Genomic DNA, 22,779 nt, shown 5'->3' with positions numbered 1-22,779 from the left:
AGCAATACATGTTGGAACGCGAGGGGCGCCGAATAAAAAGGCTCAAAGTGGTCAACAGAAAGCAGGTGGCGCTGTTGTTAACTTCTGTTTGCCGCTACCTTGTCACGACAGGTAGATAAAATTTGAAAGGATATAAAATGATAATTCTCCAGTTACAAGTTAAAACGCACGTCTGATGCAGTCCCACTTTTTCTGCAACAAAAGATTTGGTGAGTAATTCTTCTTTTAAATTAGCTTGCTAGCTAGCTAACAGTCCGAACTGAAAATGTAGCTGCTGGAAATAAAAAACAGCAACCGGTTGTTAGCAGTTGTAACCTGTGAAGTGTGAATAAATATAGTTTGGATTGGCAACCAGATAGATGCGAATGAAGTTAACTGATAAACTTCCACCCATGTATGCAGTGAACTAGTAACAATATTAAGTCAAGCCAAGTCAAATTTCTGTTATTATATTGCATAGTCATAGTGCCTGTACAAAGCATTCACCCCACTTGGAAGTTTTCCCTTCTTATTGCTTTTCAGCATTGAGTCATGGTCAATTTAATCTGGATTTTTGGGCAAGAATTAATTTAAAAAATGCAAAATAAAGAGAAGCCTCGTCTGGAAATTGAAACAAATTTGTACAAAGTAATGTCAGTCAATTCAAAACATAACTACTCACCCTACTTCAAGTCAGTATTTTGTAGATGTACCTTTGGTTGCAATTACAGCATTGAGCCAGTGTGGACAGATCACAATCAGCCTTACACATCTGAACCCTGCAATTTTACCCCAGTCTGCTTAGAAAAAAGAAGAAGCTTGCAGGTTTCACAGGGATTGCGAGTGAGCATCTCTTTTCAAGTTTAGCTACAAATGGATTGATTTCTTGGCTCTGACTCGGCTGCTCCAGAACATTCACTTTGTTGTCTTTAAACCATTTCTGTGTCGCTCTGGTTGTATGCTTTGGGTTATCTTACTGGAAAACAAACCGTCTGCCAAGTTGCAGTTCTTCTGCAGATTGCATTAGGTCGTCCTACAGGATTTCCCTATACATTTCTCCACTAATTTTGCTTTCTACCTTTGGAAGACATTCAGGGCCTGCTGCTAAGTAGCATCAATTCCTCACATCATGATGGTGCCACCACCATGCTTCATGGTGGGGATGGTGTGTTTGTGATGATGTGTAGTGTTAGGTGTCTACCAAACATATCGTCTAGTCTGATGGCCAGAAGGTAAAATTTTTTGTGTCATCAGACCAAATAATCTTCTTCCAGTTGAACTCTAGTCAAGATTTGATTTGAGCTTTTTTCTTTACAAGATGGATTTCTCTTTCTCCCTTTCACTTTCTGTAATGCTTGGACTGGTGAAGAACCCGAGCTATAGTTATTGTACACACAGCTTCTTCCATCATAGCCATTGAAACTTACAACTCCTTCAGGGGAATCATAGGTGTCTTGGTGGCCTCTCTCACTAGTGTCTTTCTTGCATGGTCGCCCAGTTTTTGAGGAACATTCAGTGACTTGGAAATGTTTTCTTGTTTTCATCCCTGACTTGTGCATTTTAACAACCTTTTTATGAAATTGCTTCAAGTGGTCTTGTGTTTTCATGGTGTAGTTTTAGCCAGGAATACTGATTCACTAGTGACTGGACCTTTAAGGTACAGTGTCTTTATTCTACAGCCATCTGAGACACATTCACTGCACTCAGATGATCGCCATTTCACAACTTGTGTGACTTCCAGCACCAATTTGTTGCACCTATGTTGAATTTGGTGAGTAATTAAAAGTAATTATGCAATCATTTCTATGACATTTTATATTTTTAATGAATGAACATTACTTGGTGTATTTACCGTACGATATTTTGTGCTGTGCCACCTAATCATTTGTAATTAATAAAGCTCCTGTACAGGGTTATCGTGAATAAATTTTCCAACTACACAAAATATCACTTAAAACAACACTTAATATTTTAGTATCCCATTCATTGTTAATGAAAACTGAAGAAACACGAGTCACATGGAGACAGAAAACTACAGCAAAAGTTTCATATTTCTCTTCGGCCCTAATGTGTACAATGAATATGATATAGCTAATTTCTAGCACTGGAATTAATTGTTTTTTGTTTTGTTATTTTAGTAATTTGCAGATTACTTTCTCAATTAATTGATTCATTGTTTCCTCTGTAAAATGTCAAATTCCCTTTCATTTACAATAGTCACAGAAGATGTATTCATATGTCCTCCTTTATTTGAGGAACATCCCAAAATATTCTGCATATCATCATATGACCTTACTTTTCAGAGGCTACAGCTGGTCAATTTTGTGGCACTTTTGCCCAAAAAATTACATATTTGAATGATTTCAATCTCATCTGCAAAACTCTGCATTTTATTATTGTTTTCTTTATTTGTCAAACCATTTTTCTTATTCTTGTTCACTGAAATGCTTTTATTTTATCATCTTTGTGGACAGTGAAGCTCTGTATCTCCGATTGTTTTCCTGTCAATCCTTCCAAAACTGATAATCAATTATCATCGCTTTGTATTGTTGTCTTGATGGTTAATCTGCTAATTATCACAGCTGTCCTAGTTTTTGAAATAATAATGGAACACTTAGAATTCCGATAAATATTCTTTAAACAAAAAAACAACTGGACTACATCTATTTTGAAAGCCCCAAAGATTAGTTGTGGCATACAATTTGAAAATGATTTGAAAATAGTAATCATAATCATGTCAGACATAATACAACTTTTGTGTTAATGGGTCATTTCAGAGTAATCGCCAAACTTAGAGTCTCCGTAGCTAATTTATCAGGTAACCTTATACTATTTTGTGTTATACAATATAACAGATCTAACAAATTCTGCAATTAAGATCATAATAAGGGGTTTTCCTGCCTAAATTAATTATTGATGGCTCCCAAAGAGGTCTAGCCAGCACCATTTTTTTCTTACCAGTTATGTAGTTTCATTTGCTCAGCTGTAGTGTGCATTTTTTAATCAAATGGTAAGAAATAACAAGAAAATCCATACGTTTCTGCCAAATACTATAAGAGATTCATTGCCTCTACTTTTGGCAGACCATTAATGCCGACTGTCATTCATAGTCACCCCCTAAGGGTCCATTAAAATCCAAAGACCCCTGAGAATGTTACATTTGTACTTACACTGTGTTTATTTTTGAGCTTGTAGTTAGTGGTGATGTTGTCCTTGACTACATTATACTGAAATATGCTTCTCATATCCGTTTCCATCTCTTCAATGCACAGTGTCATTATAGTGAAATTAATACCTTTGACACTTTCAGTCTATACTGAACATTATTCGAAAGGCATCAAAAAATATTATTTGTATGTGTGGTCTATAAAATTTCAGAAAATAGTGAGGAATGTCTATCATTGTTTCACAAAGCCCAAAATGACACCTTCAAATGTCTTGTTTTGTCCTGAACCCAAAGATATTCAGTTTACTGTCATTACTGTTAGTGAAAATATTCACATTAAAGAAGCTACTCTGGGATGAATTTAAACATGTTTGTCTTGACAGAAAATGGTTGGCGATTTATTTAATGAATTAACTGGCACCTAAATAAGCAATTTTTACAGCTGTAGCACTTTTGTAAAGGTATGATACCAATTTAGAGCTCACGAAGAGTTGCTGTGGCTTGGGCAGACTCTATTTTGTAATGGATTCAACGATTGTGTTCACAAGTAATGATTATTAATTAATTAAGGTCTTCAGGGCAGAAAAGCATTCGTGGTTCCACTGGGGCTCGAACCCAGGACCTTCTGCGTGTAAAGCAGACGTGATAACCGCTACACTATGGAACCAGCTAATCGCAATGGGTAACAGAATGCAATCATAAAGAAGTCTGTGCACGGTTTTGATATTCAGTAATCTTTGCGATATCATAGAGGACTGACAACGGTGGGAATCCGCTGACATTCACTGGACCTTCCTGTAACGCCCTCTGTCCTCCGCTTCGCCGCCGCAGGCTGCGGTTCCGCCAAAGTCTCGGCAATCTTCGGTCTCTCCAGTAAGTCATCTCGCTCGGATGTTGACCTAGCTACGTCTTAGCTGCTGCTAGTTTGACTCAGTTATGTCGAGCCCTCTTGGGACAGTTTGCTTTTGTGGCCGATTATGTCGTTATGATAGCTAACATCCAGAGCTGCCAGCGATATGCAGATCTAATCAAGTTGGTGCGAGCGCCTTCATTTGTCCGCGTTTCCAGCCTGGCGGTAACGAACAACATGTCCAGTCAGAATTAGCGTTTGCAGTTTAGAAAAGCTGACTTGGTTGTCCAGCTAGCATGGATCAAGCGTGTACATGTTCAAACTTGTGATTCCAACGATGAAAACAGGACACAAGTCTAGTGCATCGTATCAGCCCAGGTTACCTACTGTAAATACTCTGTGTGTTGTCAAAAACACAGACCTGTCATGAAGTTAGGTCAAAGCTGTCTGACAGCAGGACTTCACACACTAGAAATGAAAGTTTACCTTGATTATATTTTCTATAATAAAAAAAGACGAAGCTGAGAGCCTTACAACAGATCAGAAGTGTGCCCAAATTTATTTAGTCACCAAATAAATATGTTTTGTTTATGTTTAGTATCAAACCTACGTTAAAGGTTTATACATTACACCTCACTGGTTTTATGTGACATTTAGGCAAGCAATACAACAGAGATTAGCAATATGACTGAGTATAATATTCAGTTTCTTAATCATGATACTGAAGGTGATTGTCACCTTTCTTCAAGCAAGGTCATTCACTCGGCTTGGAGTATATGCTATAAAATCTGTTTATTGGTCTGTATCTGCTAAAAACCAATATGCTTTATATTTTTGCTTGAAATGGTACACCTTCATTCATCTCAGCTATATCAGCTGTCTATCAGGTACATTTGGTCACTGCATCAGAGGGTGCACAGCTGAATTTCTAAGCAGTCACAGTTTTGCTCAGTTGTGCTTTGTGATGTTAGGACTGTGCGTATGTCTGCATATCGCTCTTGCACTAAAGTTGTGGGCTTTGAGTGTGTTTGTCACTGACTGATACTCATGTAAAGACTCCTCAATCAAGCATCTTTCCAGATTCTGTCAAAAAATCTGTCAAAATGTCTGTCCACACGTTTGTCGCCACAGGGTCGGAAATCGGTGATTACACTTCTATTCTTTGAAATGATTTGGCCTTCCAGCAAGAAGATTGTACAGTTTTTACACCAACGTGTTTCCTTTTGCTCTTTTTTTCTTAAATTGCCTGGCTTTGGCATAATTCTTCCATTTTTAGCCATTTTGACTCCAGCCCCCTTCATTAAATGCCACTCGGGGTAGGGCAGTAATGCTGCACTGGAAAACGTGGGGATGACAGCTGCATCTGTTTATCATGTGGGGTACAATAGCGCACCTTGAGAGCCAGCCAGCGCTTGTATTCTCACTGATCCTGGCTCCAACACAGCAGGCCAGAATTAATAGACAGATTCATATGTAGGCAGGATCAAAATTCAAGACATGTTGGATCTATCCACAGACTCTGAATCTGTCCGACCAATATGCGTATGTGATACAGAAAAGCAGTCCAGAATCATATTTGCAGTTTAAAGTAAACATACATATTACAAATGAATAACTAAGCTGCATCTGCCTATTGTTTTCATCAGCAGCTAGTATTTCCTTGCATAAGTTTAATGATTTATTCTACAAAATGTCAGAAAATAGTAATCACAAGTTCTCAAAGCCCTATATGATGTCTTGCAGTGAAAGTATAAATTACGTGTGAGTAGCATTAGCTAGAAAATTCTAACATGAAGGATCGATGGAATGATGAAAACGGATGCTGTTTAGTTTTCTATCAGCAAAGTTGTTTCCAGGAGCAGCTTTTTTCATAACAGATTTTGGAATAGTTCAAAATAGTTCTTTATAATTTTACTTGTCTTAATTGTCCATTTGTTGTGACTTAGTCAAATTGATGTATGTTTGGCTTCAAACTTGTTGCTGACGTCTTGTTTCTGGATGTGACCAGAGGCATTATGCCTTGGGGTTTTCTGTCTATACATCTAAACTTGAATGCAATAGTTTTTAGATCATTAAGGAAATTTCTTCCTGAACTGAAATGATTACATTTTGGTGGCCAAAGGTCAAGGTTTCTGTGAACTTACAAAACTTGTTTGACCGTATTGCGTGTTGTGAATGCAGTGTCTCAGGAATAAGTGAATTCCTTTAAATTTTGAACAAATGTTCCCTTAGACTAACAGATGTACTGAACAGATTTTGGTGGTTCAGCATCAAAGTCGTTGTGACCACACTTCCATGTCATTCTTGTAAACACGATGTATCAGGAACACCTTAAAGACAGTTCTTAAAGTTTTGCACAAACCTTAGCTTGGACTCAAAGATAAACTGATTGAATTTTGGTGGTCAAACATCACTTGATGATTCATACATTATGGCAATATTTCACACAAATATCTAACAGGACAAAATGATGAGAGGATGACATTTTTTATCCACAAGGTCAACTTTACTGTGACTTCATAATGTTCAGCAAAAAGACTTTACTATCTATTATTCAATGCCATTACTTATGGAGAGAAAAGAAATTGGCATAAACTGCATCTTTTCTGCTTGTGAGGGCATACAAACAAAAGGGACCAATTCTAGTAACATTTTTATTTAGAATATGTTTTAGTATTACCTTACAGGTGCCCAAAGAAAGAAACAGTTATTTTCAGTGTATCCTTGACATCAAACAAAAATATTGAATGTATTTCCTTCTTTGTGAAGCATTTGTGATGATGATTTAGCATGTTTTGATCTTACATTGTTCATGTCAGTATTTGCTTGCAGACTTCTTTTGTCTTTATTGGCTTATTGCTAAGTTTGTTGGGGTGTTACTTAATAGCATGAAACCAACCAGAATTTGACATGTTTTTGAGCTCCGTTGATCAAAGTCAGGCATGTTGACAAAATCCAAATTGATGGAAATGCTTTCATTAGATTTTATTGATCTACTGCAAAGTGTGCTATGAAGCAAGATTAATCGGTAGTGAGGTATGTTGAGCCAGTTTTGTTGTTGTTGTTGTTGTTTTTTAGTAAGTTTTTTTTTGTAAATTGAGTTCTGGGGATAAAGGTGCAGATAAAGTCAGACTTGTCTTCTTTCTGTTCCCTTTCATTCTAGTTTGGAGAAGTTTGTGTTGACATTAAATCATTTTTTATTTTACAAATGAATGAAATAAAGAATAAAACTAAACTAAAGCTTTTAGTGTCACAAAGGTGGTTATTTTTTAACCTATCTAGATCACCATGGTAACTCATACTACTGAGAAGGTCATGTTCAGAATTTAAGATTTAGCTGTAAAAGGTGTCTTCTTTTCACTAATTCATTTCCTGACAATTCTTTATGAGCAATGCAGATTCTCAGCTGCGGGAATATCTTCTATCTGGAAACCTGCTGAGCAAGGAAAGTGATAAGTCTTTTGGTATTTATCACAGAGAATATTCAATCAGCAACCATAAACCAAAGTGGCATCCTTCATTTTGGGACAGTGTCAGACCTAAGTGCACTTCTTCAATATTATGTTTAAATGTACAAAATTTAAAGTTTAACAGCTCTAATGTGCCGCTGTCATGTCAGAGGTAAGCATTGAGTGTACCGGGTGGTAAAATAAATGGAATAAGTTACATGATTATCAGTTTTCTACCAGCATTCCTTGGTTGCATCACTTGCAGTAGCACTGCTTTTCACCTTAATAAATTTATATATTCTTCATAGTCCTCTATTATAGGCTGTTTGACTAAAATAGGTGGCAGTCGATCAATCCCTTGACAGTTGAAGAAGATTAATAAAGAAATTTATGACTACTATCGTGATACCCATTACCACTGACTGGGGTTTTAGGCTTTGTTAAGCTGGCTTTTACAAAGAAAGCCTGGCTCTGTAAAGCTTGCTTCATAGCACACCCCACAGTAATACACCATGATATGCAGCAATGTGCAAACAAAAGATATGAAGGATTTTACTAATAAGCAGGCATGGATACAAGCTATAATACATTCAAATTACCTGAAATATTGGCTTGGAAAATGATTGATGAAGAAGGAAATGCATTTAAAATGTTTATCTGACCTCAAGGAAACTTCACAGGGCCATGGACACCTTTACATGCATCAGGTGTACATGCAGACCCATGTGCAATACCAAAACAGCACGAGCCACTTAAGAATATATTGCTGCTGGTGGTTGAATACTCCACAGTGTGGGTTCACCAATGCCAACTGAGGATTCTTCTGTTCCTTCTGACCAGAGCTGGACACAGGAGTGAGGCAGCTCAGCTTATATTAAACCAAAGTGTCAAAACAGAAGGCAAATACAAAGTGGACAAACAGAGGTGAAAGTGAAACTTCAGTTTTATCTGTTTTAATTCTGAGTTTTACAGTGAAGTGTATGGGACTACACTACACTGTCAGTGCTAACAACCCCAATGAATGAGTCCAATGGAGGTCTAAGTCTCGTGTAGAATTAATCATGACTACTTGGAATAATCTGAGCTTCAGTGAGGTGAGAGATTTTACTGCTAATCTCTCACTATAAGGTGTCTGTGTTTGGTGCAGACCAGTACAGATGTCCTACAATCTTGAACATCAGTCACTAACTAAACTGCTGTTTGAGTGGGACTTTCAATTGTGCAGTGTGTTCTCGTTTGACAAGACATGCCATTTTCTGTAAAATGCCTGTGGCCATTTTGATTACCATCTTCTTGGATACTCTTGTGATTCCAGTGATGCTGTAAACCCTTCAGAGAGCTTGACCTGCAGAGCCTTTGTACATGATCTCAGACGACACAGACAACACATGCCATTTCTATCAGTGTCATCTATAGTATCCATCTCCTGAGCAACCATCCTACTCATAGGTCCAGTCTGCCTCTTTTTCCTTGGAAACAACTGAATAATCCTATGCCTGTTTGTTTTAGACAGTGGCAAAACATCTGGCATAAAGAGTCAGGTTATCACAGTTACACAAAAACCTTTTATCAGTCACTCATAGTGGTGTCTAGACATGCAGGTCATTTCAGGTTATGCACCAGAGTTTTCAGTAATCCACCTCTGACATTTCACACACCACCCTAATAAACTTCTGGTAAATACCTGTTTTTCATGCAGGTTAAAAAAAACGAAACATGAAAATTTCAGCTGAAAAATTCAGATGCAGTGCCCCAGTTACTCAGGATAATCGTCAGACGTCACTGTCAACAGTTTCCATAGGGTCAGCTCCATCAGTCGAAAGTACAGTATTTCCACAATTGCTTACAGCAAGGTCTGTAGATTATCCAGAGTGGCCAGAGTATTGTTCCTGGAAAGTCATGTTGCTCTTGATTTTTACTGTATAAATTTTCATAACCTATATATCCCTGATTGTATTGGAATTCCAGTAGAAATATTAGAGGCAGATATCTCAAAACCTGTGTCTGTAAAATCAAAACTATTGCTTGGTTACACACCAATCAGGCTAAAAGTACACATGTATGCTGTGTATGTCTTTGTGTATTTTAGGTTACATGACCATGCAAGTTTAGGCTATGTGGTAGTGTCTTAAAAATATCCAGCTTTTACATCAACCTGCAGGATCAGATCTTGCACGGCCCTTTGTGGATGATAGTTTTAACATGATCTCAGATGAAACAATGTCCATCACTGGCAGAGAAAGCTGCTCTAAATACTGCCCTGTCTGTGTAGTTGTTGTCTGATGAGGCCTTTGGTTTGCTGTAGCATCTCTGAGTTTATTGCAGTACCCCAGATTTTCCCTAAAGTACTGGTTCATTGTTCCTCTGCTCAAAAACAACAACCTAACTCAGTCTTAACAGTTGGCTAGTGAGACTGTGCACTATGTCATGAACTTGCGCTAATGCATGGCTTTTACATGCATTCAGATCATTCCTTCACTGTATGCATATATATTACTAGTTAAGTCTTGACCCATAGGGGGTTTCTATTCTGGCCAATCTGGGCCTTTAACTCTTTAAAAGCAGTCCTGATTTGTTCACTGGCTTAAGCCACTTTTACAAGCCTCTAATAACTTGTAAGGAAGTCCTAATCTGCTCTGGCCCAAGTGTCTCTGCAGGAGAGATCTTTGTGTAACTACAGTGAAAGAATTAAACAAAGAAAGAAAAGTAGATGTTGGCAGTTTTATGTGAATCTATGTTGCTAACGATGATTAGACTTGTTTTTGCGCCAGTGTTTTGCCCAACTTCTATATTTGTACATTTGGACCATCTAGTCTGTCTCGTCTCATTCTTCTGCGTCATGTTGCCAAGAGAACAAGGAATAGCTATTTCCGATCCATTAGTCGTACATGAGCTCCCCTCAACCATTTCTACAGTCTGCGATTCATTAGTAAAATAACAATATATTTGTCTACAGTTTTGCTTTATGTAGCTACATTTTCAGCTATTTATCTGCATGTACTGGCTGTCATGTCTACAGACTATGTCAGACGCTGTCTATGTGATTCACTTATGCCATGCTGCTTGTGCATATTTTGCATCATTTTCAGTTCAGTTTATTATTTTCCCAGGTAACAGTCCAGAGAGACACAGAAAACCGGCAGAGGAGGGAAGTAGGGCATGCAACAATTGCCACCCGTGCCTGACATTGAATCACTGCAGTTATATGGTATACCTTAAAGACACCTCTATGGTGAAAATCAAGTGTTTTACCTTGTTAATATGTCAACATGGTGTTTTAGTTATGCTAGAAGACATTTGAGCAAAATAAGCCCGATGCTAAGCATGACCACCATGAAACTGCACTGAAAACATGACAATTCAGACTTCAGGAGTATCAAACCAAATGTATCATTCCTGACACCTTTCAGGGAGGGACTTTCTACCTTTCTATATCATTATTCATCTTCAGAATTGGTTTTCAGTTTTAATCTGTATGGAGAGTAGTTTTACTGTGTTTGAGTAGAATCAGGCTGGTGGGCTTGAGCTGCTTGGAGTAGGAGGCGTGAGTGGAGAGAGAGGTGGAGACTTCATACATATGCTTATTCTAAAGGAAAAAAGTTACATCTGAGACATTTTTGGGCATTAAATTAGGACTTTCCTAGAGAAACATTTATAAATACATAACTTTGATTCACAGAGATTAGATCTTGGGGTTTCTTCAGTGACCATATAGAGACTTCAGTCATTAGGCCACCGGACTGCCCAACATTGTGCACATCAAACGTAACTATTAGGTGCTGGTGTTGTTTGAAAACTGCACCTGAACTTCAATATTTTATTCACACAGGAAATAGAGCTTGTCTAGCTCATGTCCAAAGCTTCCTGCCACAGCAAATTCACACTGACTACACAACACTATGCAAATGGTTACAGAAACTATATCCCAACCTGTACAAAATGTTTGAAGCAGGTGCTTACTTTCAGCAGCTGATATGCATTTTTTTTAATACAACTCTAAACATACAAAACCATTTTAATAAGATGATAGACAAACTATAGAATAGTGACACTGTTTCAAAACATGCAACGTTTTTTTCAGTATTTATCAGCCGATTGAGCTTACGTTGGCTGATAAATAGAAATCCACCAACAGAAACCAATGCATGTTACATTTTCCTTAATCAGAACTTTTTATAAAGCAGGTCGTGAATAAAAGGTCTAGGTATAGGTTGATGTTCCATACTAAATGAGCAATATCAGTGGCAAAAAGAAAAAACACATATTCCTTCCCATGCCATTCTACTTTTGATGGAGCTCTTTGATTTTTCTTATAAAAAAGCTTGAAACAGACACCTACATACTCTTTGTTGGCCCCTGAATCTATGCAGGACGTGTCCACTCTCCAGCCGTGATACCAAAACATTAAACTCTGTTGTCTAAGTTAGACTTGAACTAACCAGTGCATGTGTCTGCCAGTTGTTGGACACTGGTTTGTATTATAATTATTATTATTATTATTATCATTAGTGTCCGTATTGAGCTGTATGGCCTCATTAGAGATTGAATCAGAGTTTGCGGCTTGCCATGATTAATTGGCTGAACAGGACTGTGTGGAAGTCTAAATTGCAAAAGAAGTGCTTTCAGCGTCAGACCATTATTATATTGTTCAAAGTAATGCGTGGTGAGTGTAATTGAAGTTGAAGCCAAGCTTATTCAAAATTTATTTCACACTTTTTTTAAGTGCCCTCCAAGCAGAGCATCTAAATCTGCTCTAGGAGCACTATATGTCTGACTCCAGCAAAGTAGCCTGCAATTAAAGATTCAAGCCCACCGTGCAGCAGCCTGTTTGTTATTCACCTGTAGGGCTTTACCCGGCGCTAGGACCCAGGGTGCGCGATTTTCATCTCCAGCTGCTGCAGACCGAAAACTGGCAATAAGGGAAGATCGCGAGGACAAGCCAAAAATTGCATACTGTATTCAATCTACTTCAAATCACATCCCTGGCCCCGCAGCGAAGCCTCTGTGCAGACAACAATAGCTTGTTGCGCTGTGTGCAGGCTTTGTGGCTGTAGACAGCTCGGAGCGCAAGGTAAGACGGTGCAATACCATGCGATTACTAATAACAAAGGCGTTACGGGCGAGCAGGGGGCATTAAAGGGGGCATTGCACAACGCTATTGAGGGCGAGTAAAACTCTGCAAAACTTTGACCTGGATATTTGCATTTTCTAGTTGTCGGTGTCTTGCAGGAGCCATAGTAGTTGCGGTGATGTTTCGCTGTTATCCCACGGCATTATGTAGGATCGTGTCACATGTATGAACGGCCAAGTTGTGTATCGAGATGACATCCGTGAGTCTGGTGTCCATGCGTGCCGGCTGTGGATGCAGTCGGTGATCCAAACGCTGACACAGTAACTAAATACGAAGTGGTGAAATTCAATTTCAGGCAGATATTTACCGTCATGTGGACGGCGCCATCGGGCCATCCATTAACCTGGAAAACAAGAACATCACCCTTGACTGTTTCTGTGATCGGCTGCCGTCATCCCTTCGTTTACTGTAGAATAATTCATTAGTTGGACCAAGATGGAAGAATAATGCGCTTGATTTTACTCAGCGTTCACCCCCCCACCGCCTCCCAACCTCGACATTCAGTATTGACCAGGTGAACCACGAACTTAGACGGGACATCCTCGTCGCTGTGGAGCATGGCGGCCTAAATAGGGTCGATAATCTCCGATATGACTCACAGATAGATGACCACTTTGAAGACGACATACTTAAAAAAATCAGGCCTTCAAAATAAACAACGTGCCTTCATCTGTGCTATCGCAGTTGTCATAGTGCATGTGCGGAAATACCACATCCCTGCTCGAAAGCTTTATGATTGCAAGCATAACAAGTTTTTTTAACCCCATAGCTTCAAACATCCGATGTGGAGCCTGTGAACCAAACTCGGCTATAATTGGTGAAGCCCCGAGCAGCCGGTCACTACCGGGATAGCTCTGCGCGGTCGTTGAGGTCTCCGGGTTACCCGGCTCAGACACAATGCGATGTGTCAGCTGCCGACTTTGTGATACTCCTGCTTCACGCCGACACGGTTCTCTACGGCGTTCCCTTTTTTTACTGATCGGCGTTTTTTTGTTTCCCAATTTCACATTTGGTCATCTGTCAACGATTTGGCTGCTTGCACGCAGCCATTACTGAGCGAATGGCGAAGGGCATGTTGGAGGCTCTCACACAGCGATCCGCTCCGCGACAGGAAAGCAGAGAAATAGTTTGTGCTCGCAGTGCTCTGTGCGGATGGACAGGATCGTTCTCCTGCACCGCCGTGCTGGTCAACGGAGGACACGGATCATGCATGGTAGTAAACAAACTCTTTCAGTCACACGACGGTGTCAAGCTCGCTGCGTGTGCACGGTTATTTCCTCACCACCGCAAAGTGTTGAGAAAAGTTAGGAAATTTGTTGGCCTAAAGGAGTGGATACCCTTGTAAACAGCAGGCCTGCACTGCTTTCAGGATTCAGGTAAGACAAGTGGCCTAATTATAGCAGGTAACCTGTGCTGCTTAACTGCTGGGCCAAAATGTGATTATGGAGTAAGACAGCTGAATATCCTGTGGTTGTTTATCTTGGGGGAGAATCAGGCGACACTAAGTGAACCTCTTGCTCCACAGAGTGATCTGAAACTTCAGTTTGGCCAGACTGGAAGTTGCAGATGTGTTGTCATTCATCTCATCACTGCAAACATAAGCTGCTGATCCTTCATGTATTCTTATGCTGTGCCTTGTTGTCTGGTTGGGGAGCATCCTTAAGCTGGTGAACGCGAGAGCTGCCTCATATTCAGAGTGCAACTTGTCCATGCTGAAGCTGAACGCTAGAGTTCTTTTAGATTACGGACATGACATCCGCAGTAGGAGGCTCCCACTTGTACATCAATATCGCATTTAGAGCTGTCTCACTGTTTGTTCCTATATTTATAAAGTGGCATGTACCATATTTGACTGTGCTGAGCTCAGTGCAGCTGCTGTATTAAGCATTTTTTATTGTTGTAGACTGAAATCTCTTGTCCTCATGAGCTGCCTGAGCTGTCTCAATTTTTATTTTTATTTATTTATACAAAATATGTGATGTTTTCATATTCAAAAGCCCTGCCTGATCCAACCTGCTCTTTTGCCCTAAACCTTAAAACCGCTTCTCTGTAAAAGATCCAGTTTAAAACGTGACTTGACCTGATAGCAACAGGAAATGTGATTTTGACACAGAGCACTGCAAGAGGTGAATGACGGAAGGTTCACTGCAGAGGGAATGCCTCTGCCTTTGTTCATATGTTCATTATAAATGTTTATTAGCAGCCTTGTTGGCAAAATGTCTTCACACCATTAAACCAAGACAAATTGGAAAAATCACACAGTTAATTTGGGAAGTATTCAGCCCACATTGTTGTCAGCCATAATGAGAGAGGGAAATGTAATCAAAGTAAAGTGAAGGAAGTCATGTTGCCATGAGTTGTCTTTGTGGGTTTTTTGGAATAACTTTATTTTTTAGAGGTTATAATGAAAGACAGTATGATTTTTGAGGCACTGTGTTGATGAGAACAATAAATTCTGGCTGTATGGGTAATAATGTCACTTTTGGATTGCAAAGGAGTGTGAAAATGTCAATAGATCTCCCACTAGGAACTTCAGTAAATCATCTAATCAAATTTCACCTCTTGGATGTGGGTGAAACCCTTTTAAGAACCTCAAACAGAGTCTGGTTGTTTTTTAACCGATGCCCCCTTGGATCACCATGATCTGGGCCACTGATAATCTCCACAGATGGTTATACAGCTCATTCATTATCAGAAAAGGATAGGAGTGGGACACGTGCAAGACAGATTTCTGTCAACTTGTAGCAAAAGTTGTGTTTCCAGGGGATTTTTATTTAACAGAACTGATGGAGGTCAGTGCTGAAAGCTCTGTTATTTAAACTAAACCTCATTAGACAGTGAGGTTGGCTCCATCCGTCATCATAAATGACCAAAAGTTCTTTGCAGATAAAATGCCTCACAAGGTTTTTTTATTGTTTGTTTCAACAGTCCTACAGTGCAAACTGCTCTACCATTCCCCTCCAGCTCCTCTCAGGCTTGTCCATCAGTGTGCAGCCTACAGCCTCCAGCCCCCGGAGTCTGGCTTCCTCGTGTTAATTCCTCTGCAACAAACCTAAACCTCTCCCACTCTCTCTCTCTCTCTCCGTTTTTAAAAAATAATATTTTTGCGATTCTGTGGAGAAACCATTACCCTCAGCTGCCTGTTAATTGACCTGACTGACACTGAAGCGCACACGGTCTCCACTGACACTCAGCTCCTTAGCTCTCCCTTTTCCCCCTCTGTTTTTTAATTTCAGTTAATTACTTCGTTACCCCGATAAGCCTTTTTTCAGTTTAGCGCACCGTTACACTCTTTGTCGCCGATCCCCCCCCTCTCATTCCCCTTGAGCGGCTGGAGCTCGCGTTGCAATGCCGGTACCTGCAGTCTCACCCCTCCCAGCCTCTCCAGCGTCTAATCCTGGGCGTGGATAGCCGAGCACTACATCTCCCATGCCTGTCATCGTGCACCCTTCTGCCCCTCCTCCCTCTCCGCTCTCTCTCTCTCTCTCCCACCAGACTGGAGACTGGGAGACGGAACGGACTGTCTGACGACCCCCCTTACCTCCCTCCTCCTCCCTCCCTCCCGCCCCCCGGACTTTTTAGAACCGAAAAACCGTCGAGATTAGTGAGGAGCCACGGAACGGCGGCGGCGGGAGGTTGGACGCGGCCGTATCACAGTCGTGCCTGCGCGTCGTTCACATGCCATCTGGACGAGCGGGTCGTAACTGTTTTGTGTCATTAGACCATCTTTGTATGTGAGGCTGGCCTGATTAAGCTGAGGATTAGTGTCATGATTTTGGATGAGAGAGAGATGAGGGGAGGAGGGGGAGTCTTAAATGGGGCCGGAGAGGAGAGCAGAGGAGAGGCTCGGTGGGTCCGGGGGCTCGACGCCGAAGTGGCTCCGTCGGTTCAGCAGAAAGGGCCGATAAGAGAGACTGGAGCACTTCACAGTAGGTTGGCCGGGGATAAATAACAGTAGCCTGCCTCAACATGTAACAGCGCCGGGAGTAGTGGGGCTTCGCGGAGACTCCGCTGCGCAGGGAGCTGGAACCTACCCGTGCTGGAGGTGCTGGTGGAGCTGGTGTTTGTGGTGGAGCTGGTGGTCAGCCTTTTCGTGGTCGCTCCAGTCCGTGTAATAAGTTGTGTTCTCCCACCCCTCTGGTCGCTCTCCAGCTGCCTACTTTCTCCACCTATTCGCCAGTAACTCCAGTTTCGGTGTTGTCAGCGGGCTGCAATGGATTATTTGTGTTACTTTGCGCGGCTGATGAAACCACTGATGGTAGTTTAGTTTGTTTCCCTCCCTCCTCCTCCTCCTCCTTCTCGCATTGACTTACCTTATCAGGAGATGTGACACATTGCCACATTGTGCTCTTTACGTCGCAGCTGCTCGGTAGAGGAAAATCTCTCCTGTCACTTGCTATAATTCCCCCCCAAACATCTGTCTTTCATGTCGAAACGTTTCAATCCGTCCTCATTTCGTCTGGAGATGAAGGCAGCCTGTCTGTCTGCAGATGGACCGATCACCTGAGAGCCAGTTGCCATTCTCTCATTATGATGACTGCTCGCCATCTCCAGCCGAGACACGCAGCGAACCCTGGACTCTCCAGAGTTTTCCAGTGCTGATATCGATATCAGAGGGGAACGTGTTGTTTTGTGAGTGCCCCGGTGTCAACAACATGCATGTGCACTTTTCAGGACGCGTGTGTGGTGTTTTTGTCCTGAGGAGCTGACGGGTGGAAGTGGGAGAATGTGCTTCCTTCGAGGCTGTGTTTTTTACTTTCTCAAAGGTATTTCCAGGCTCGACTTTGTTTGGTCTGAGCGAGTTGCCCAGTGGCGTGTGCGCGCGGACTGCTGCATACATTTGCTGGCCTACATCAGAGCGGATGAATTCAATTGTGGCGGAGCAGAGCGCGATCGCAGCACAAAGACAAACTAGCTGTAAGCAACTGTTGTACGGTAATGTATGCAGGACCCTCCTTGTACACGGAGCCCTATCTGCATCGCTGGATTCTCTTTCAGTCCGATGCTCGCAGATTCCAGCAGAGATCGGCATGTCAGTCATTATGTGCATCATCTTCGTTAGTTTCACTGACTCCAGGGTGAAACATTTCCTTTCCCCAAAGCTTTGACATAGATTTTATTTTATTGTTGTTGTTTTTTACACAGTCCCTTTTGTAGTCGTCTCATTTACTTGCAGATGGGCTCGTCTGCACTCACCTCTACCTACATACCAGGGGCTGTTGTGGCGTGTGTCCCCGGTGTATGGGAGTATTTCAGCTGTTTGTTTTCAGATGACATAAAGCTGTTTGCTTATTATTCACAGTAGTGTTCATAGCTATCATTGGTTGTGTATTCTGTTGTGAGTTCTTGAAGCAATAGAGGAGGTTTTATGTCATATTTAAGACTGATGAACATCTAATTCCATATGACCCTCACCTTACAATCATAAATAATTCACCATCCACTCATACATAATCACCTGCATAAGCAAACGACAAAACTTTTACTAATTTTCAGCCATATGCTAGTGTGCATGACTTAATCGGCACAAACATGCCCACTAATAAAAGATCGTTTGAGCAGTCACAGCTGATTGCCTCATGGATGGATTACTGAATGAGCCTACTAGGGACAGCTCCCAGGGTCTGAGGGGTCATGGACCGCCTACGCAAGAGCCTCTGTTTGAAGTGATTGTTAAAAGAATTTCACACAAAAAAAAAAAAATCACAAGGCTCATGCAGTAAAAACTAGCGGTGTCCCATTTCTTGTTTTTTTTTTTTATCAGAATCCTTTAATATTGAGAATCTGCTGACACTAATTTTATTTAACTCTAAGTGCTTCAGTGGAAGGCAGCTGGACTGGTTTTTGGTTCTTGAAAATGTGTCACCTCTCATCCAAGAGTTCCCTCACTTTAAAACTGAGGTATTGACAACTTGGATGACTAACAGTCTACACGAGGCCAGTCTTATTTGGTATTTAGTTCATTATATTTAGTTGTTTCCCCTAATACAACTGGACAGTGCATCGTTAGGCTACAAAAGTTAGTGAAGTAATTAACATCCCTTTTCACTCAAAAATGTGCTTTGCCTTTTGCTCCTTGTCTTGAGTGTTTGATCTTTAGTGATGCATATGTTGACAGTAGAAGGTTGCTTTCACATTTATTCTGCTGGACGTGGAAAGTTTCTCCGTGCTCAACAAGCATGATTTTGTGACATCACAGCTGGTTCAGAAGCCAAACTGCTGTCCGATACGTAACTTAAACAAGTGTGGCGTGGAAACATGACCATCTAGAGAATATAAGCTGAGAATTGGTTTTTTTTTTTGTGAAGTAGGAGTGGCTGTCAAATGATTTTTGAAATTACTGAATGATTTCAAAGTGATTGAACTTTGTGGTGAAAAACACAAAAGAGTATTTTTGTATAATCAAGGTTTTCCACGCATCTTCTAGAAAATACAACAGGTGCATCTCAGCTCAAGGACAAGTAGGTTTCCAGAGTAGAAAAAGAGGTCTGAAGGTATAGTGTTTTTTTTGTATGTCAGTAGTGGATCTGTAAACATGCGTGACACCTGCTCTGCTTAAAAAAAGATTTTCTTAGGGGGTTTCCTAGAGTACTCTTTTCCCCGTGCCACAGTATTTTGAATGATGTTGGAGCAGAGCGTCATTGTGGATCCACTGTCGGAGTTAGAGAGTTAGTCGGTCGCTTTTCATTTCCAACATAAACAAAACAGTTTCGGCAGATCGTTGTCTGGTTAACTTGCAAAATAACATGGAAAATGTGCAAAATGCTAGCAAACAATGTGAATGGGGTGATCATGCTGTAGGTGGCTTTTACCAGGGGTTCATTGACTGATACTCTCTCTGTGTTGCAGCTAATGCGTTAGTTCTTAAGCTACTCACTAAATAAAGAATTTTTAGAATTGATAGCTCACATTCTGGATAAATGGGCACTGACAAATTTTCAGTAATCACCACACGCAGCCAAATAAAACCAGAGGAACCGCATGACGAATATGTTCCATCAGTTTACCACACTTCTCTCTGCTACCCTAAATTGTCTTCCTGCTCAGAGGAAATTGTAACATATCTGACCCCTGAGCCTATCTCGATGAAAGGAAGTTTTCAATTGCTCAATGTTGGCTATTGTGAATTACATGACTGCTTTATGGGATACTCCTTGTTCCTTCATGATGCCATAAATTAACTTATTTTCTGTAACTGAAATGAGAACACCATGACCAGTGATCACATCAAGTGTCTCTTGTTCTTGTATATTCTGCAGCATATCACTGTATTTCAAGGGAAACTCTCACCTGACTGACACCCCCTGAGGCATGCTGTGCTAAAGAAACACCTATGCAGGTAATTATTTTTTTTCTGTTGAAGTTAGATGACTTGATTAGAGCATTCTGTCCTCTTATCTAATTAACACTGGCCTCATGAACTTCTCTTATTACTCAGGTGGATCCCACACTAATGAATGTAGGGGATGGAGGCACGGTGAGCAGAGAGATCAGTGCTCCAAATAAAGCGTCTGCGAGTATGGTGGGAAATCCCCCCCAGACGCTTCCCCCTGAGTTTCGAGGAGATGTTACCCTCAGTCAGCAAAACAAGACCACTCCAACAAAAGACTGTAAGACAGTAAAAGCCTGTCTGGACACGAGCAATTACAACCACAGCCCCGAACTTTCTCCTCCTCAACAGCCCAACAATGCACCAATGTCCAGCTCAGTCCTCGGCAGCTCAGAGAAGAGAACAGAAAAAAGGGCAGAAGCCACTAAACTCAAAACAGATGGTGCTGGGGTCTTCCCCTCACCTCAGTGGTCAAGCGGTTTAAAAAATAATCGGGAGGACTCGCTCAACCCCTGTCACAGTAATGTGACATCCAGTAAGAAGTCACATCCGCAAACGCAATCTGTGCAAAGTGTTCCACCTGGGTTTCAGTGCTCTGCCATGTTTAAACCAGCCCAGCCTGTTGCCTTCCTTCCTTCCCCTAATTTTTCTTCTCCACTTTGTAAAATAACTCTTCCACCAGCATTGGGTCAGATTGCGGCATTGAGAGAAGCCACAGCCAGTCAGTTTCAGAAAGAAATTCAGCCTCAAAGCTCAGGTGTCGGAGGGACACCTCTCATGCGGACCTATCCCTATTCATTGTCTGTGGGCCGGACTCCAGCTGCAGAGAAAAAAACAGGCACATCAACTTCAAAACTCAAATCTAACCACTCATCAAGTAAGAATGCCAAATCTGTAGGAGAACATAAGTCTTTAGCCTCTGTGGTAGCCTCACCAGCTATTGCCCTACCATTGCAGCACCCATCATTAACTTCAGGAGCAGCCACCCACTACACCTTGTCTCCCACTGCTGCCATTTGCTGTGGTTCTGCACTGGCCAGCATCACCTCTCAAAGCAGACTGCTGAACCATGTGGAGAAAGGCAACAGCATAGACAAGACAGCCATGGGGTCCATTAAAACAGCACCTCCCTCTGCTGCAGAGGACCACACAGCTTGCTCAATTGAATCAAGAGACGTACCTCTTGATTTGTCTGCTAAATCAAAACGCCCAAAATGCATAAATGACCCTCCACTTACTATGATGGAGCCTCATAATAATGAGTCAAATCAGAGGGATTTTCTGAATTCAAAGAGGACTCATTCTACTGCTTATAGCTCTGCTGTGCAATACCCTGTCTTACCAAATACACACAGAAATGGTTCTCATTCAAAGCAAATAAACAGGCCTCAGAATCACCAGATCCCAGAGCCCAAACCCACTTGGGGTAAGGGATCTTCACAGGACTCAATAAAAAACATCCCAGGCACATATGTAGGTGTGGCTAGCCCCATCCTGGCTTCTACTCTAAGGGGCAAAGATGGAAAAGGGACCTTTGCAGATGAATTTCAGAGTTTTGCAAAGCAGGAGTTTATATCTATAATTGACCAAGGAGAACATCTGGCCTCAGGAGGAAAGAAGCCATCCTGTCTGATGAAGGGTAACCAACATGCCCACAGTGTCAAGCATGTTAAAAACACCAGCACAGCCATAGCTAAGAACTGTCCCCCTAAAGGAGCCCTGACCACTGCCCTGTTAAGCTCTGCCAACACTCAGATTCATCAGAAATCTGCACCTGGCAAACCAGGGGTGCCATACTCGACCACAGTTGTAAATCCAGCTTGGCAACAGCCGTCACATCTTCCACAGCAAGCCTCGTCTGTTCATAGAAAAATCACACAGGGATCTCCAAAGACCAAGGGTCTCCCAGTTACAGAAGCAAGTAAGTTTCAGAGTGGTCATCATAGCCCGTCCAAACCTGAGGATGAAAAGTGGGAGAGAATGAAGTCTCCTCTGTCTAACCTTGCGTCCATTGTAAAGCAGCAAGCTCTAGAAACGACAGCACTGACAGGCGATAATAACCCTCAAGCTTCTCCTGTTGCATCAAGGAAAGCCGATGTTCCGAATCCACTTACTGGGAGCCAAGACATCCAATCTAAACATTCTTCTGCTTTCGAATACCCACCATACTGGTCTGTGGAAAAATGGCCTGGTGTGCCATCTCAAGGGGATTTGACTCAAGCTATGAAAAGACATGAGAAGCCGAACACCACTGAGCCTTTGGAGAATAACACTGACATACACACCAGTCAGGGGGAGCACGTGGGACTGCAAGCGAAGCAGGGCTCCTCCAAGCCTGCTGGCCAGTCTCATCTCTTTGGGAGCAATGCATCAACAAATGGGAACAGGATGGAGAGTAAACTAGCCCAGGTGTTGGAGGGGGAGATTTTGAGGAAAGAAAGTGGGACGTCAGACAGTCCTCCCAGTGAAAAATTGGAGGGCATGGTTGCATCTATTCTTACAGGCCAGTGTGCAGGGGGAGGCGATAAGTTTGAGAAGAAAACAAACGGAACCAAAGAGGAGTCGCCAACCAAAGCAAAAGCTGCTGCCATCAAACAAAAGAAGACGAGTCCTAAGAAGCCAGCAAAGGATAAATCACCAGCAGACCCATTAAAGAAGGCTGCAGGAAAGAAAAAGCAAGACACAGAAAATACTCCGATCAAAGTGTCTTGCAAAAAGAAGGTAAATTATTAAGCGCTCCTCTTAGTATCTCTCTTTAGTTTAAGTGAGTGGAAATATTTAAGGTAGCAATCATCTTTTAAGATGTTAACCACTCAACTAGCCATTCAGAATCCTCTTTCATCACAATAATCTAAGATTTAACTTTTGAGGGTT

At 41.5% G+C, this 22,779-nt stretch overlaps 1 protein-coding gene and 1 non-coding gene across 6 annotated transcripts in view; one reads left to right on the top strand and one right to left on the bottom strand.

The window, feature by feature from the left end:
• Positions 1-3,739: 3,739 nt before the first annotated feature.
• On the bottom strand, positions 3,740-3,812 carry trnav-uac (transfer RNA valine (anticodon UAC)). The gene has a single exon. It is a non-coding gene; the product is annotated as a tRNA-Val (tRNA).
• A 183-nt stretch (positions 3,813-3,995) lies between these two features.
• bcorl1 (BCL6 corepressor-like 1) overlaps positions 3,996-22,779 on the top strand; it is a 30,448-nt gene continuing 11,664 nt past the window's right edge. For 2 of the 5 annotated variants that reach the window (XM_051954621.1, XM_022201790.2), the window contains exons 1-3: positions 16,132-16,272; positions 19,835-19,914; positions 20,014-22,626. In XM_051954621.1, the coding sequence (XP_051810581.1) occupies positions 19,909-19,914; positions 20,014-22,626 (2,619 nt within the window). In that variant the 5' untranslated portion in view covers positions 16,132-16,272; positions 19,835-19,908. Of the gene's footprint in view, positions 4,019-12,341; positions 12,516-16,131; positions 16,273-17,290; positions 17,493-19,834; positions 19,915-20,013; positions 22,627-22,779 lie in introns of those variants that run through there. The other 3 variants (XM_051954620.1, XM_022201791.2, XM_022201792.2) reach the window with 3 other exon arrangements.

This window comes from Acanthochromis polyacanthus, chromosome 10 (assembly GCF_021347895.1).
Source record: "Acanthochromis polyacanthus isolate Apoly-LR-REF ecotype Palm Island chromosome 10, KAUST_Apoly_ChrSc, whole genome shotgun sequence".
NCBI lineage: Eukaryota > Metazoa > Chordata > Actinopteri > Pomacentridae > Acanthochromis > Acanthochromis polyacanthus.
Note: the sequence above shows the minus strand (reverse complement) of the source record. Positions and strands in the feature narration are given on the sequence as shown.